The following is a 16,820-nucleotide window of genomic DNA, read 5'->3' as shown; positions in this document are numbered from 1 at the left end:
TCTTTTCGAGAGAATCACCGAGGATCTCGTGAGCGCATCTCTAGTAACGCGTAATCAGAATCGCGTGATTTCTTCCCTTAAGTGCTTTAAAAACTCAGTCGTTAAAAACTCAATCGTATCGTCATGTGTAAACGTCGCTATTAAAAGGAATCTGTAATTATTATAATTAGTGGGAACGCGGAACGAGAGGAAGAACGTTACATCGCGATTCGCTAATACGGACCCGCGTATTATCTCCGTTGAATTGTATATTTTCTCTCTCGTCTTATCTTTCGAGTAAAATAAATGAGATATAGATATTTATTCAAACTTCGAGAATCGAAAATGAAATTTAGAAAGAAAGATTTTTCTTTTTTATTTATAAAGCAATTTTAAAGGAAAATTTCTCTTTACAATCCTCTTGGAAAGAGAAATTTAGAAGGAAAATTTTCTTTTTTCATATCAATTTTACATGGGAATTGCATTTAAAAACGATTATAAAAATTCAATTGGTCTCGAGAGAAAGCGATTACTCACAGGCCGGTATTAGCGAATGTCGCGGGACAAATTTGGATCGACAACAATCTACGCGCGGAGATCGCGTAAAATCGCGATGAAGTTGAATATTACGATGCGCGCGCGTGTGTATGCGTGCGTGCGTGTATACGCGGTGAAGTATAAGATTAAATATTCATAAAAATGTTTTTCTCTGTGATAAACCCGAAAAATCTCAACCTGTCCGACGATACGGTCGCGTCGATAGACGATCCCGCAGTCACGAAAACAATGTGTTTATATTAATAGCGAGAAAGGGACAGAGCCGCATTCACACCCTTGCTTAGCGTCGCCTTTAACGCGAAATATCATCGTTATCCGCATTTGTTTTGCTTCGTTCGAAGTGTGACGTTGAGAGATCGTGTTCCGTGACAGTGATCGTCAATCTGGAAATTCGCAAGATGAAACGTTTCAAACGAAGGTATCTAAATTGACTTTTTTTTTTATACATACATTCAAATATGAAACGACAATTGGTTAAGAGCAGAATTATCGTTAGACGTAGGGTGTAAATGCGGGTCGAGAAGAATGCGTGAAAGAGAATCGATGGCGTACATGGTGTGTAAAAGGCAGAAAAAAGCGAAAGGGCTGAGAGAGCGAAAGAGAAAGGGAGAATGCATGCGCGCATATTAGGTATGCCGTTCAATGTACACGTGAATAAAGTGTCGTACGTGCGTGAAAGGATAACTCGAGAATAACTTGCGATCTTACGAACTATCTAGCGTCGTATAAAGAGGACAAGCGGATGACCAAACTCGCAAGCGATGAACTAAAAACGTAAACGTAACACGTAACGTAATCTCAAACACAAACATTAACGTAATTACAGCTTGAAAAATGCTAATTAAAAAATGAACACTCGACGAAACCGTTAAATTATGTTTAGCAACAAAATAACGTCGTTAACGCTGATAACGATTGCAGTCGTGCAAAAAATGACTGTGTAATAATAATACTAATAATAATTTTACTAATAATAATGATGACGGTGAGAAAAATATTTAATGATGATAGTAATAATACCGATAAGGATCATAATAACAATAATATTAATATAATAAACTAAGAATATAATAAACTAAAATAATATAAACTAAGAATAATAATAATAATAAATAATAATAACGACTCTACGATTCATCTTCGACGGTATCCATTGTGGCAGGCGATAATAAAAGACTCTAACTAAGTACTTGGCAAGATCATCGTTGTCGTTAAATACGAAACGTAATGCGTATGTGTGTTAGGAGGAAACATGAAAAGTACTAAAGTAACGCGCTAATAGATACACAATGTCCAATCTCGTCTCGACGCGACTGAGCGATCCTCGAAGGCGTCGCGTTATCGTTTCGATGTAACGTAACTGTGGCGAAGCAAAGTTCCGTTTCCGAAATTCAATCAGCGTCGTCGATAATAATTAACAAAGAAGAAATTACGATTCCTCCGTAAAGTCACTTCATAAAATATCGGGATATCGGTAACTTTTTTTACTTGCGAGCGTCGCGGCTCCTGCGCGTATCCTGCGTAATTACTAACACAACAATAATAGACATTAATAATTACTTTCCCTAATTACCGTGATTGCACTCGTCGTGCGATTGTCGGACGCAACTTCGCGACACGTTATCCGATCGAAGCGCGATCACGCGAGCCTCCGACGCATCGTCGGACTTTCAGTGATATTAAAACGAACTAACGGTAACGAGGAAGGAAAGCGAAAGACAAAGAGACAGGCTAACGAGTCGAATCGCGTTACGACGACACCGCGGAAGCTCGCGATGTTCTTAACGTCCGAACGAGAGCTACACCAAGATCGGTCAAAAAGGGGCAAGAGCCGGCAGGTGGATGAACGAGAGAGCCGAGCGACACTTTCCGGATATTTCGTTAATCGCCGCCGACAACACACGTGGACACTCCGCACACGTGGATTATAAATATATATACATATATAAAGTAAGAATATACCAAGGTCTCACACCATACACACCGTACTACATCACAAGCATACACACACACACACACATCCACACAGTGAAATGCAGAGAAGCAGACAAACTCGCGAACAAGTACGACACAATGGTGCATCCATTTTGTTGCATACGAAAAAGTGAGAAGTAAATGGAAAAAAAAGAATTATTCAACTCGGTTCGCAGGTGGAACGAACGTAACATACACTTTCGTTGGGTTAGTATGAGAGATTTTATGGAATCGTTGCTCGACCGATATATATATATATATAGTATATATATAAATATATAAATAAGAAAGGCAAAAAGAGAGAGAGAGAGAGAGAGAAAGGAATATATATATAAATGAATTTCTCTCTCACACGTACGACTTCACTTACTCTTGTATTTATTTATATACGCTAAGGTAAAACCAGTTAAAAAGAAGTGACGCGAGTGGTCTTAGCGAACGAGTGAGATAGAGTCGCACGTGAGAACGGAGGAAGCGAGGAATTATCGTTAAGTTTTTCTACTTATCTATATACATATATAAATATATAAATATAACATAGAGACGCGTATATATACACATACGTATAGTATACATATATAAATATGTACACGTAAAGAGACACCCGCATATACACATGTTATACATATGCATATACATAATTAGCATAAACGAGCATTGAAAGCGTTATTATATTGTGAGACACCGTGCGCCCTGTCGATAATAAATAATCATAATAGCGAAAAGAAAATAGTGCGGGTGAATCGAAGCGGGTGCCGGTCTTAGCAGAAACGAGGGAGGAGATAAAAGAGAAGCAACTTCGTCACTAGATCTCCGAGGCGCCGAGGTGCCGAGGCTCCGTAGAGTTTCATACTTTTGCAAATAATCGAAATCTCGTCGATATACAGTATAAAAATACAGTATATAAATATTATATATATGTATATATACATACATACATATATATATATATATATATATACATATTATAAATATAAAATTATACTCTCGAGAGAGTGAGAGAGGAAGAGAGAAAGAGTGGTAGAGAAAGGAAATTTCAAATACGTTGATCTGAGTCTGAGTCTAATTAAGTCATGCGCGTGCAGCCGCGGTACGAACGAAGTTTAGTGTATGCGTGTGCAGGACGGGATCGCAGAACGTCAATTTCTTCAGGTCGGTGTGCTTCCGCGCGTCTTTTCCGATGTCGGTGCACGGGCGTCGATACACGATAGCCTCGTGAAAGTTATAGCCGCAAATTTGAACGAGAGTCTTTTTCTTTACCGTGTGTGCAGATTTCTCTATGTGAAAGAAATTCAGTAAATAATAGTATAGACTTTTTTTATTTATTTGATTAAATCTAAACTTTCACGGCGAGATCATCTTCTAATGTAAGGGAAATCCGATGTTGCCTTTGAACTTCTTAATTCTTTAACGCGTGAGACCGAATTAAAGTTGAATTTTACAGTAATTCGGGCGAAGATGTAGATGCTCCAAAAATGGTGGAGTGAATTAATCTAATTGATATCGATTTGGGAATTTTTTTTTGTTATTCAATGCCAATCTTGACGTATCGTCGACACGCGTGCACGCGGATGTAGCTTTGCGTTGGAATGACCGGAATCGAAGCTGACGCTTGTCCATCGCGCGACTGACGTGCGGCGGCGGAATGTCGATGGAACACGAACGGCAAGAAATGCTTGTAATGTCGTGAATCATTAATTAGTATAACAAGAGTTGCCTTAATATTACATTTTCACAAAACTAGGATACGCGAAACGTGAAGAAAATTAGAGGAGACATTAGAGAACAATTGAGGCTCCCTCTCAGGGTCGTGTCGTGAAGATCTTCGGGTCGCGTTAGTTTACGTCGTGCACTCGATGAGAATGCGAGGAGGTAGCTGGGCGCAGGTCGCAAAACAATAAATCGATTTATTAATTCGCACGGTTGTTAAACGACAGAAAAAAATGTTAAATTCAAGTAAATAATTACTCCGATACACCTTAGCAAATTTTTATTTAGATTAAGTAAATTTTATTTGAATCAGGGAAATATATATGTATTTTACTTGAATAATTTACTAGGAAAATATTTTACTTGGATCAAGTAGTGTTTACTTGATCCAAGTAAAAATTTGCTATGGAGTATTGGACTAATTATGTAATTGAACGTTTTTGCTATGTACGAATTCCTGAATTACAATTAATGGATGAGATTTGTTTTTCTGCCGCTTGAATCACTTCTACATCGGGAGCTTGAAATTGCCATTCTAACGTTTACTCTTCAATTGTAGAAAAATCTTTCAGACTTCTGGTATCTTATTCGACCCTGTTGCTGAATATAAAACTAATTGTCCAGCTCCGTCCGAACGAGATCATCGCACCTCTTCGCGACATCGTCGTCGTCGTTTCACGAACGATCATTAGAAATCAAAAGAACAGATCGGGAAAACGAAACGAAATGAGGAAACGTGAGAGAACGAGGAAGAGCAGGGGAGAACGCGAAGAGACGGAAACCCAGAACAAATTGACGAGGCGGCAAACGATCAGCCATGACTGGCTGTGTTCTGTGTGTATGCGTGTATGCTTACGTGTGCGTGTGTGGTATGTGTGTGTGTGTCACGCGCGGAATTTTCAACGAATACATACGTGAGCGATTAGACTAAAGGCGAAGATGAACGAAGAAGAAGAAGGGGATAAAATAGTACGTGGCGTCGCTGCATGTCCGCGAGAGAGAGGTTCGTCTCTCGCGTCTCGCAACTAACGCCAAAAGCGACCGTTTGTCTTGCATCACGATAGCTCTTGAGTATCTCCAACCCAGCCAGAAGTGAAAAGTCGAATCGATGTCAACTATAGTATTTGGCCATTCATCGACGCATCGACGTCGAATCGATGTCAATTTAACGTTGCGGTTCTAACTGGGAAAACGGGGGTAAAAATAGAAATCAGGAGAAGGGGAATGAGAAAAAAGAGGGAGATCGATTTACCGAACACTCGCAAAGAACGTCCGTGAATAAAAATCGATCCCATCGCGCGCGCTCCCATTTGGAATTCAAACGCGAGACGCGAGAGCGCGAGCCGAGAGCCCGCAAGGCGTTTCGTGACTTTGATAACCACGTGCCGTTGTTACAAGCATTATGTAAAAAGACCGAAAAATGTGAAAAAAATCTCATCGAAAGCTTTAACTTTGAATAAACTAACTTTAAAAGGGGGTTCGCGCGCGAGAAAGAGAGAAGAAAAAGAGAGACAGAGGGTGAGAAGGCGCAAGTTCACCGTATGCGCGCGAACGCGGAAGCACGGCGGGCATGAGCGCGATCTCGCTCGAATTTCGACCGTTTCTTCGCCCTCTCCCCGTCACGTCGCTCTTTTCCGATCGTGCACATGCCAGAGGGTGAAAGGTTGCGACACTTGTTTACCTCGAGAAGTTCCCTAACGCATTCAATAGGAAAATGCATCTCCCGGGAACGGCTGAGAAACGAACTCAAACCGATAAACACCAACCAAGAGTAAAATTTCATCAATGTTGCATCATTTTTCACTCAACGTTGTAATTGTTACATGTAATATGTGTAATGTACGTAACTGTTACATTGTTGAATGGGAAATTGTAACATGATGTAATGTTTCCGTTTATTGTTTACTAGGTGTCGATTGCGGGACTCGTCGAGGTAAGACTGTTGCAAGACTTACCACATAGAAATACGGAACAGACGCAAATATTTAATGTATGCTTTGTGTTGCAACAGCACATGTTCGAAATATGCTAATTTTAAGAGGTACTCATTTATTATGCCATAAGTTAAATTAAAATATTGTCTTCTTATTACTGCAAAAATTAATCCTCCGTTAGTCGCAAATGTATTTAATAAATGCGTTCAGGCTACAATGTATTTGTTTTCTTTATTCTTTACTGTTTCTTACGTACTTCAGTGCTTGGTCTACTAGCCAAGTGCTAATGGAAGAAAAATTGTTTCAGGAAGCGGAGGAAAATAATAGGAAAATTGGTATATTTGCGAAATATATTGCAACCATTCATGAATAAAAAATATTGCGACTAACGGAGGGTTAATTGCGTTTCCTTTCCAGCAAAATAAACAGCAATATTTATGGCATCATATTATCGTCGCAATATTGTCGCAATTTTCACGGCATCAGATGATCTTCTTTTATATACTAACAAAATGTTTGTCGCATAAAAACGCATCTTAACGTACTTAGTCGCGATGCAGACAATATACCGAAATATGTTTATCCGGGCTTCATCCTCTGACGGTACGAGCGAGTTCGTGGATGTTTTCGTGGCAAGAAATCTATTTGCGGGTCGGGAAATTGGGCGACGTGGAAAGTATTCGCAAGATTCGGGGATCACGAGCGACGTCCCGTCGTGCTTCCTGTGTTACATTGTAAAAACTTATTGTATATTACTTATACATACATGTAGAAACGTATACATACACGCGAGGGACACGCTAAACACTTGTTTTTTCTCTAAAAAGGGATCGAGAGAGCGAAGAGATATTGTACCTTTATACATAATAATAATAATAATAATAATAATTCTTGTGCGCTCGCGCGCGTCACGCTGAGCTCGAGGCGCGATCCGGCCGATCGCGAAGAGATCGAGGAACCGTCGGAACACGTCTCTCTTCCCACCCGCGGGGTGTCTCTTCTTCTTAAAGCCCGTCGTGTTCCTCGAACACGCGAGAAGCGATCTCCCTTCAGAGAATCACGGATTTTTCGACGAGCTTCGGATTCGGAAATTTCACGACGCGCTTGACGGGGCGTAATTCACCGCGCTCGAAACGTCGAATGTTATTTATTTATCTCGAGCGATATCGAGTGGAGCAACAAACAGACGACGTCAGCTGTTCCCCTCGAGTAAGTTCTTCGAGAATAGACATCGCGACCTGGCGAAGTTTTCGCTCCGGAACGAATCAACGAAGTTGCCTGTCGCGAAAGATTGGAAGTTCGCAGACTCCCGGGAAATCCTCGCCTCGTGGAGTTGCCGGCCACGCGTAAAGCCGCCGAGGAATCCGTGCCAACGGTGTCGCGCGAGGCGTATCTCGGTATTCCGGATTGCGTTCGAGTGTTTGCTAATTAGTCCACCGTCGGAGGGTGATTGTATGCTACCTGTTGTGTCTCGGAACGGAAGTCCACGTGACGACGCGCGCGCGCCACGACTGTGTGTTATTTCTCTTCTTCAGGAAAAATAAGTATGCCGCGCACGTGGAACGTAATCTGCCAGTGTGATCCACGTGTTGTGCCGCGAGAACGAGAGGGAGTGTGTGGCAGAGAGGGAAAGAGCGAGAAAACGCGTGTGCGAAAATATTTAACGTAATTCTTTAGCCCTCGAAAATACCGGCGTTTGGCAAGTGAAGAGTGTGAATTGGGACGAGGGGGGGGAGGGGGCGAACGAAAGAGGAGGGTGTGAGAGGAAGAGAGAAAGAGAGAGGGAGAGAGTGTGTATGCGTGTGAAAGAGAGAGAAAGAGTTAACGAGGAGAATACGAAGACGTAAATATGCATTATTACTGATGTATTATGCTGTAAACGAGAGAAAAGCAAAGAACCTACCTTATATATAAATATTATATATATACATAGCTAGTTTAATTTGCAACTTAGTGTGTATCGTCGCTTCGAAAAACAATGCCCAGTCATTACTCGCCAGAATCCAAGTGAGGTAACCAGAAGACCGATTTCAAGTTCATTCTTTTTTTAAGGAAAAAAACCAAATAAAATAATGTGTTAAAATATTTCGCACGAACGAGTTTTCATTCCGACCGGTCTTGCCCGAGATTTCGTCTCCCCCGCTAAAATTATTCATTTGCATTTCTCCATTTTTTTATATAATTGAACATTTTTAATATTACATTTTCAACTAACAGTTTAAAATTCATAAAATATTGCGTCGAAATGTTTATAAAATCCACATAAAACAAACGTTTCAAAAGATTAATTTAAAGTTTCTCGCTCATTGGGAATACAAGAGGAATGTTGTTTTATTTTATGCATTGATGTGAAAAACATGAACGCAACCTATTCGTGCATGAAAACATGACCGTCGAAAACAACAAATTTTACTACCAACAAGTTACCGTCTTACCGTAATTCTATCATAAGTATCGTCATTTTGAACCTGATGGTAATATTACATCTCTAATACTGGCAGTAGATAATATCCGCGCGTTATGCGTCCATGTGCTCGAATTGATCCGAACGTCACTGCGAACATCAAGATTTGACTTGAACCTTTCTAACGAGAGTCGCTATTTTATGGTGTCGAGGAAATGTTATGACGGAGGAAATTGCGATAAATAAAAGCCCGATGGGAATGACAGATTCGCAACGACGTTCCGCAGAAAATTTGCCCCCCAGGTTCGCCGCGACGATGTGAACCTGGCTTTACGACATCATCGCATGACGCGTACTAACGTGTGTACACGTGCGACCATGTATGGTAAACGCGGTGCGTTAATCGTCCTGGAGGGTTGCGACCGAGCCGGCAAGTCGACCCAGGCGAAGATGTTGACGAAAGCTTTGAACGAGAGGTCGATTCTCGCGAAAGCGCACGCTTTCCCAAGTAAGCGACGAATAACTTGACCACCTGTTATATATTAGGTTATGTTACTTTGCGCGGGAGACAACTTCCGGATACTTAATCAGTGATCTGCAAATTCGCTACTTATGAAGTATAATCGATATCGTTGTCCTTGCGGAAGAGCAATCATAATTCAAGTTGTCTCCCTTCATGTCGCGTTGCTGCTTTTGTGTTGCAAACTCGATAAGTTATGTCATTCGATTTAAAAATGACAGCCGGTGAACTCGATATAAGTAGATTGGAAGTACCTAAAGAACACCAACTAACAGTATTGCAACATCGACGTTACATTAAGTTGGTATTTGCTGAATAATAAATTTCCCTTTCCGTGATTGTTGGAAATATCCAAATAAAAGTGGAATCTCGGAGACAGTACAGAAATAATATCTAAGATCAATGAAATGATTAAGAAGGGACGACGGGAAGAACGGGATAGAAGGATTTTCATGTAAATACTAACAAATATGTTACACTTTCTTGCAGACAGAAACACACCCGTTGGAGGTTTGCTAAATGGTTTCCTGTCGAAAGAGATAAATATTCCGCCCGAGGCAGCTCACTTGTTATTCTCAGCCAATCGGTGGGAGTGTAAGGAAGACATGGAGAAGACGCTCTTGTCCGGTATTACTCTGGTGGTGGACAGGTACGCGAGTTCCGGGACTGCGTACACGGCAGCCAACACGGGCAGAAGCCTAAATTGGTGCAAACAGCCGGACTTGGGACTGCCAAAGCCAGACTGTGTGGTGCTTCTCAAGGTGTCGAAGCACCAGCAAGAGCTGCGTAACAACTGGGGTAAGGAAAGATTCGAGAAGGACGATTTTCAGGCGTGCGTCAACGCTAATTACGAACAATTGAAGGATGACACGTGGATCACAGTGGACGCTGACCAGGATATGTCGGCGATACACGACGAGATACTAAAGAAAGCACTATCGGTCATCAAAGAGGCCCAATTTCGAAGAATAGAACCGCTAAGCAGTTAAAAGTGTAGACGAATTTGTACTTTTCTACTTTCCTGATGTACTGCACATTCCTGCCATTGGAAACAGGTCGTTATTATATTTATACGTGATATTTTCTCCGCTGCCTCCGATGATGCCGTTACTTCCTCGTAGAAACGGCTTTGAAATCTCGGTCAAGAATCTCCAGACTTCGTTCTTATCCACGAAATAAGCTTAAGCCACATCCTGTTTGAGGGGACAATATACGCAAATATTGATTAAAAGTGAAAAGATCAGGATTGATGTAAAAAATTGTTGAAGGGAATTGTTGGGAACTGCTGAACATTTTATGTGAGAAAAGTTACATGAATATAAGTAAATAAAAAAATCTGTTTATTTTATAAACAATACTATCATATATTAAATAACGTTAACTCGTCAGTAAAAATAATAATGGCTCGTAGTGAAGATTTTACTACAGAGATATATATATATATATATATATATGTGTGTGTTGTTTATCTAAGACTCAAACCTTACTTAGCCAAGATTCAAACCCATTGAGCATAAAGGATTTTTATTGTCACTGCTAGGTAACACTACAATCCCGACCAATATCTTTATTTCATTTAATTATTCTTCTTTATATATTTATCTTCAATTATTTTAACAAGTATATGAACACTTGACGTCAACACATATATTATATAACACATTTTTATAAATAAAATGGACTCGATTAACGATCATTTTCAAGCTTAGTGATTAAGTATACAGTTTATTGCATGACACTATATCGTGTTATGTAGTTGCGTGGTCAGTCACAAGAAGGTTGCAACACAAGGTTGTATCCAATAAGAGAATTTGTTTTTTATTATTAATATATTTAAAAAATATAGGAAGTTGCGTTCTATAAGATGTTTTTTTTTTTTTTTAAGATATCCCGAGGAGATGATGTTACAAGTTGAAAAATATGAAAACTACTAAAGTCGTCGTAAAATTGTTCCTGCAACCAATTTCATAAAGCGTCCTTGGAATTTCAGGACGTGTCCCCCGGACACGTTTTTGAAACGTCTTAATGTCCTTTCGAGGCGTGGGAATTCGCACACTCACGTCCCGAAAATATTACACGGCACCTACGACGTTCATATCCGCGAACGATAACGTGCTCGGTGTAACGGAAATCGATTATGTTGAGCGCGACGACGGCTGCTAAGGCTGCACGATGATAAATTGCATCTTGCCCGCCGACTGAGACACGTACTGTGCGCAATGATGTCTGCCGCGTTTTGTACAGCTAGGAGCGCATTAAACTGCATGTCTTTATATATAGCCCGGTCCTCTATTCCTGAAGGGGATATTCGTGTATCTTATATCATCAAATTGCGTCAGCCTGATGGCGGTATTGTAAAAATGTCGAGTGGGCCGTGATGAATCTGTGACGAGCCGTATGCTTGGGGCGTCCCGCGAGATCAAACTTTAATTGATGCATCTCAGAACACCTCGTTTAAATATCGTTTCAGCTCTGTGGAATTTATATTTTGATGAATTTAGAAAATATTATGTCGAAATGTTTGTAAAATCTACCTAAAATCAACGTTTCAAAAGATTGACTTAATGTTTTTCGCTTATTGGGAACTTTCCGCCTCTTTAAAATGCCATAGAGATAAAATCACGTCGATGAGGGAATTTGGCCGATGCGCAATCCGGCTAAACGAAATGTCTCATTGTATCGAGTCGCATTGTGGAATATGTTGAAATGTAGGAATGGAGAAAATAAGATCGAAGACTATTATTCTCTATTATCCTTTCAATTGCTTTAGTCTTCCGACACATCCGACGACGTAACGAACGCTTTTGACGTAGAACAATTATTTCCTGAAATTTTCTCGAATAAAATTAAAAATGAAATTATGGCGCAAAACACAATTTTCTGAGCGAAATGGAAACATTCCACATAAAAACGGTAGTTTTTCGCTATTTCGAACAAATTTTTACTTCCTCTTTTCGACCTCATCTTCCGAGATAATCTAAAGCACTGTTCTAACGCAAGATTCCTCCGGCAGCGACTGTAAATTATTACGAGCCTGTGGCGACACGCTATAAATCCTTTAGCATCACTCACACTCGACGAGACGCCAGCGCAGTGTACAAGTCGCATTATTCAAGGACCGTCCGGGAATCGTTCCTTCGAAACCTGCTACGGGTCCACTTCTCCCTTACGAGCGGGAAGGGCGCAACTTTGTTTCACCCCCCATCGTGGAAACGACGATCCTGAGAAATTGCATCCGGCTGGTAGGAGGAGGGGGTACGGGAGCGTAGGCGGGGGGAAGAAATCCGACGGAAAAGCGCGCGATAGAGCTTCCGGCTCGAGTTGATGATTCCGGGATGAACGATGTAATTTTCCGCCGGGCGGGACGATTTTGCGAATCACCGGGAAAACTATTAACCTTCGCTTAGACCGTAAGTCAAGTTCCGTATTGCTCGCTCTGTGCGCCTCCCACTGGTATTTCGAGAGATTACGAAGTTCCGTGCGAAGAACACCGAAAGGTGAATGCGTGTGTCACGTTTCATAAATGGTATCTTCCTTCAATAACAAATTTCTTATATACAAATGTATATACAACTATATAATAAATCAAATAAAAGTATATAAAAAACTCCGATAAAAAATTGTTTATATATAATAATATATAACAGTATAAAATTATATAGAAATATATGAAATTATATATAATTTTCCTTATATAATTCTATAATTTTACACGTTTCGTGTAAAGAAATGAGACAGCATCATACATAATTATATATTAATAATTTTACACGACTCTATACATAATTGTGTCTGATTTCTTGAAACGAGTCATGTAAAATTATATAGGAAATAATCATACAAGGAATTACATATATAATTTTATATATTTCTATATAATTTTACATAGTTATATATATGTTTATATATAATTAAGTATGAGCAATTTTTTTACCGGGATTTCTTTAAATTATATATCTTTCAATAATCTACACCAATTGTCCCGTTACCAATCGTAATTCATAAAAATTGTCTACATGAATGCACAGGTCGACAATCAATGAGAAGGATGTTACATGGAAGATTTAAAAAATGACAATGTACGTCGATACGTATCACTTTAGAAACTTATTCATTATCACACGCGACGATCGAATTGCACTCTCGGCTTCGTGTTTCCTCCGCAGATTGGATTCTCCGTTAGACTCCTGTTAGACTTTCGGCTTCCTCGATGGCTCCTACCGTCTTGCCTGCGATTGCTAAATTGAAAAGAATGACGTTACACTTTCTCCTATACTTACCCGTTCCAATTTATCTTCCATTGTCACGATGTAGAAAGAACGTTCACTCACTCGGATCCTTCCTAATCCTTCCAGGGTCTTATGGTGAAAATACTCGTCTCGTACGGTCGCCTCTGCCACCGTTGCTGCGCGTCTTCATCGGCGGCCGCAGTAGATATGGTTCGTGCTACGTCGGGCGAGCCGAAGACGAACGTCGTCTCGTAGCGCTTCGCCCAATCGGGGTCGGGCCTCGACTTCTTCTGCTCCGGTTCACCGTTGTCGGGGTGATTCAGTGGTTCTTGGACGTCGACGGAGTGCAATCGTCTTCTCTTCGCAGATTGCCGTGAGGAATGGCCGTCTTTTCCGTCCATCGCCGGCGTTGCATCCGAACTCGGTTCGTTCTCTCTTCTCGAGCTCACTCCGGAAACCACCGATGTATTCGGCTCCTCCGAATCAGCGGCGGATGTATCGCTAAATACTTGTTGCGACGTGAAATCGCTCGTGTTCGAGCCGTCAATTCGCCACGAGGACTCCATAGATCGCTGCTCGCCGGCGCTCGAAGCTTCATCGTTTTCACTTCTTGACTCTTGGTAACCAGTGGCGTCATCTGGTTGCAGAACGTGGCCTGCGTTCGATGTAGTCAGATCGAGCTCTTCGACGGTGCTTTGAGCGTTCGTTCGTCGTTTCCCTACCACGTGGACCGTTTCGACACTGATGATCTTCGGACGTTTCGCCGGTGCCGAAGCAACGATATCTTCCTCATTGCTCTTCGACCCCCGAGGAGCTGCGATTGAATTCTCGCTCGCGTTATTTGTCTTTTCGCTCGGTCGATCTTCGTTCAGTTGAGCTTCGTCGCGGGATCTCTTCAGCGAGTCTCTCTTCTTCTTCCGATCGATGCTCACCTTGCCGCGAATTCTCCTTGAGTCTCCGTTCGCTTGCGACTCATCGTGAGTTTTCTCAGTCGGAAACTCTCTCCTCGAATCGAGCTTATCGTCGGCCAAAGTGACGTCTTCTCTGGTTGTTCTCAGGTTGTAATCGTGGCCGGAAGATCGGCGGTGTTCTCGCGTCGTCGGGAGGTCGTCGTCGAACGTAACGAACCTCTGGAAAGACAGCCCAGTCTCCAGCTCTTCCCACGCGTCACAATGGATCTCCAGGAAGCAATCGTCCGTTCTGAAGTGCGTTCGCTGGAAACTGGCGATAATGAGCGCGCGCGGAACTTTCCGCCAGGCCTCCAGCAAGCTCTCCACTACATTCTCAACGTTCCAACGGTGCCCGTGCTCCTTGATTCTCTCCACATACCTGCGACCGAAATATTTCCAATAGTTTCTTACACTCGTCGGGATAATTAAGCCGTCGGGAGCGCTGATGGCTTCCTCGAGGGCTTCGTCTGAATCTCTCCCACGAATGATTCTTCGCGAACGGAAGCGTTCTGGAGCGCAAAAAGCATCGTTCTGGAACGTCCACAGGACCGTTTAACAACGCTATTGCGAGGTAAGTTTATTACCCCCGGGTCGACTGTGTAATTCATAGTCCGATCTTAAATCGAAGATTGTACCAAGTTCATCCTTGATGAAACAGCCCGTGCAGTATCAGAAGATGAACTTAGGACGATTTTTAATATAAGTTTCGACTAATAAATACTGTCCTAATAGAAACTGAACTTTATGGGTGTCTAGTTATAAGGTAATAGACATACAATTTTTGAGTTTCTCGAGTCCCAACTATCTTAACAGTACTTGAATCTCATAGATCTCAATATTTTTGCAGGCCGGCTCGAAGTGGGTTAAGGTCTTTATGGAACAACGTACCTTTAATTTTGACTCGCTATTTTATTTTTCAATAAGATAATGACTAGTGAGTGAATAATCAGTCAATAACAAACTAGTAACGAGCTAGAAAATCTAGCCTGTACCAGCCGGTGATGGCCACAACGCACTTGCTCCGGTAGATCATCTTCACGTAATGGAAGACGTCCCTCTTCAAGGGCCTCAGCGGCGGTGGGAAGTTCTCCGGGAAGAATACATGTTGGACGTTGCTGAGCTCGAGTCCTCGGAAGGCGTTTACTCGATCCCTGTGCAACAGCAGCAGGATCTTCCGTTCGCCGCGGCTCATGCGATCGTTCAGCCGGCTCATCCACTCCCTGAAGAGTCCGTCGCTTATCGAGGCGTCCTCACTGTGAGTGTACACGTGATCCTCGCGCGTTACCACGGCCGGGTAAGTGCCGCAGATTAAGAGCGGCGATTTCTCGGTGCCGGCGGCGTTGCAGCACATCAGCACCGTCGTTCTCCTCAAGGACGCGTCCTGGCGCGTCGTGTGATACATCGCCGACGAGATGCCGGTAGGCGAGATATCGGAGTACATGGTTAATTCGTCCAAGTGGAAGAGATCCTTGTGCTTGTATCGCGTAATGACGGATCGCATCGCGTCGATCCAGAATCGGTAGTTATCGAAGATCGGCCCGGACGAGTCGCTCGGGTCGAGGGAGAAGCCGTGCTTCTTCAGGAAACACGTCAGCCATCTGTCGGAACATTTGAAACCTGGTCGGAAATGCGGAGTGTGAAGAAACTGTCAGTATAATATTAATCCTTTTTAGAGAGTTTAAAAACCTCTCTCCCTAAATACCCGTTATTAAATTAATTAATTAATGCATGCGTCATCATACTGTCGAACATATTTATCCTCCCAAATTAAAAGTGCATTCGCACTTAACAGTCGTGCTTAGCTCTCACTGACCTATCTTAATTTCTAATATTTGACTGAATAAACCTAATATTAAATATTAACTAATATTATTGTCATCATAAGCATTCTCTAGGGAGTCTATGACAGTTTTGTTATGCGCAGTGTGCGCCGAATTTCCGAATACGTCGACTATTCCCAGACCCGATCGACCTGCAAAGCGCGAGCGAGAGACGAGGCTGGCGAATTATCTGTGCAAGGAGTCGGCCCGAAGCGCAAAAAGCATCGTCCCTCGGCTCGACTGTCTTCTCGTGGGCGACGGCATTAACCCCCGAGACGCGTTGTTGCATGCCGAAACCCTTCGAGTTTTCGCACGGAGGATTACATGGATACGTGCCGGTCAGTCCGTGCTCGTCGGCCAATTCCAAGGCCTTGTTACGTAGTAGAGGTCTGTCGAGGGAACAGTCGGTGGCGTGTCGCTCGCAGGTCCACCTGAGAAGATTGTCCTTGATCGCTTTCATGACCGGGTCGCGGTCGGCGTGCGACATTTCGAGTGTCCTTTCGACCAGTAGCGCGCTTCGGGGATGCTGCGGTGGATTTTTCGTTCGCGGTTTGCAATTGACGGGCTGGATGTTGCTTGAATGGTTAGGTTTCGGTCGGACGGAACGGGACGCACTGGACGATTCGTGTTTGTTCACACGCACGAAAGCGCCGCCACCTCGACCGTGTTCCTTCCTCTCATCGTCACGAATTCCGACGGAAGCGACAGAATAAAAGCTTGCCGCTCGCGAGAGTGGTAAATT

At 42.4% G+C, this 16,820-nt stretch overlaps 2 protein-coding genes across 2 annotated transcripts; one reads left to right on the top strand and one right to left on the bottom strand.

Annotated features, from left to right (window-relative positions):
• The first annotated feature begins 8,779 nt into the window (after positions 1–8,779).
• LOC106745509 (thymidylate kinase) lies at positions 8,780–10,431 on the top strand. The gene is made up of 2 exons (XM_014621179.1): positions 8,780–9,067; positions 9,569–10,431. Exons 1-2 carry the CDS (start codon positions 8,905–8,907, stop codon positions 10,066–10,068), a joined length of 663 nt encoding a protein of 220 aa, XP_014476665.1. The 5' UTR covers positions 8,780–8,904; the 3' UTR covers positions 10,069–10,431.
• A 2,990-nt stretch (positions 10,432–13,421) lies between these two features.
• On the bottom strand, positions 13,422–16,565 carry LOC106745506. Its single transcript, XM_014621175.1, has 3 exons — positions 16,415–16,565; positions 15,275–15,875; positions 13,422–14,637 (listed from the first exon to the last, which is right to left on the bottom strand). Exons 1-3 carry the CDS (start codon positions 16,563–16,565, stop codon positions 13,422–13,424), a joined length of 1,968 nt encoding a protein of 655 aa, XP_014476661.1.
• Between the last annotated feature and the right edge of the window lie 255 nt (positions 16,566–16,820).

The sequence above is a fragment of the Dinoponera quadriceps genome, unplaced genomic scaffold (assembly GCF_001313825.1).
Source record: "Dinoponera quadriceps isolate SergipeBrazil2010 unplaced genomic scaffold, ASM131382v1 scaffold1578, whole genome shotgun sequence".
Classification (NCBI taxonomy): Eukaryota; Metazoa; Arthropoda; class Insecta; order Hymenoptera; family Formicidae; genus Dinoponera; species Dinoponera quadriceps.
This window is presented reverse-complemented; position numbering and strand designations above follow the sequence as displayed.